The sequence below is a fragment of the Penaeus monodon genome, chromosome 30, assembly GCF_015228065.2.
Source record: "Penaeus monodon isolate SGIC_2016 chromosome 30, NSTDA_Pmon_1, whole genome shotgun sequence".
Lineage (NCBI taxonomy): Eukaryota > Metazoa > Arthropoda > Malacostraca > Decapoda > Penaeidae > Penaeus > Penaeus monodon.
In genome coordinates, this window is record NC_051415.1 from 36,003,362 (window position 1) to 36,004,658 (window position 1,297).

The 1,297-nt window shown below is 37.2% G+C and overlaps 1 protein-coding gene across 2 annotated transcripts in view; it reads left to right on the top strand.

Moving 5' to 3' along the window:
• Positions 1-898: 898 nt before the first annotated feature.
• LOC119592756 overlaps positions 899-1,297 on the top strand; it is a 5,353-nt gene continuing 4,954 nt past the window's right edge. Inside the window, exon 1 of one of the 2 annotated variants that reach the window (XM_037941689.1) lies at positions 899-1,174. In XM_037941689.1, coding sequence (XP_037797617.1) covers positions 1,153-1,174 — 22 coding nt within the window. In that variant the 5' untranslated portion in view covers positions 899-1,152. The remainder of the gene's footprint in view (positions 1,175-1,297) is intronic. The other variant, XM_037941688.1, reaches the window with a different exon arrangement.

Genomic DNA, 1,297 nt, shown 5'->3' on the forward strand with positions numbered 1-1,297 from the left:
AGGCCAGAAACCCCTATGATTTCCTTGAGTGGTACTTTAAGATTTCATACAATAAGCAAAAAAGAGCAAAAAAAAAAAAGTATAAACAAAGCAAAGTTCCTGGTCCAGCCCACCAAGGTCACCATCTTGAAAGGGTCTTCTGTCCAAGCTGTGTAGTGTTTAGGTTATGAAGGGGCTGCTTTTGTTACTTGTTCCTTTGGAAATTGTCCTTTTGCGTCTAGCAATAGTTAGCAAGTCCAATACTGACACTTGGCACTTGTAGCATGGTCTTGTAAGTCAGACTCACAATGTTTATTAATGCCCTTAACACTTTTAACTTAAGACATTGATTGATCTTACATATGTCTATTATAGCTTTTTTGTTTTTGTTTTTCCCATAGTATGTAGTAAAATAATATATGTATGTGGAACTAAAATTACATTGTAATAGAAATTTATATGAATGAAGCTAACAGAGTTGCGTGAAGGAAAAGATGTGAGCTGATTAACCCAATGAGCTATGAGGCCTTTAAAAGTATTAGCCTATGTCCCAGTGATTAAATTGATTGAACAAACTGCTCTTTTCTATGTGCTAATCATGGGTTGCAGTCATACTTGATTACTTGCTAACACAACAATTTGCATTTGTTAAGGGACAGCAGTCTTTTTATGCTGAATAGCTAATATCTTGGATGTAGAGTAGGTTTTTGAGAGGGTAATTATAATGAAGTTTCAAGTTTTTATTAGTATACTGTATTGAAATGTATAATACTGTATAGATAATATACCTCAAAATGTGTATATAATTTCTTAGCATTTGGTGGAATGATTTAGATGCTCATGCTGATTCATATTTGTATAGCAAAACAATTCTCGTGTAAAATACAGTATATTCTGTTATCCTCTGTTTATATTTTAATGGTTTGGGAAATAACTTCTGTTTCCCCTAAGTGTCCAAAGCATTCACATATTTTGGAAGTAGCTTGATTAAAGAAAAATAAATATGTAGAGATCAATGCCACCAAAGTTGGGTCTCCCAATGCTCTTGTGTTGCACAGTAGATGGAGAACGAGTTCGCCAAAAGCCAAGTCTCCCCCCTAAACCCAACATTCCGAAGAAGCCCACAGCGGGCCCAGGGGTACCAGTGGGCCCCCCCAGAGGGTCCAGGCCACTATGAAAACACTACCGTCGAGAGGTAACCCTGCCAGATGTGTGCAGGGAGCCCATGCGCCTCCATGTCTAACATTCACTGCCTTCTGTGCTGCTGTGTGATCATTTTACAGAGAATGTTTACTCATTGTTTATACACTGATTTTTT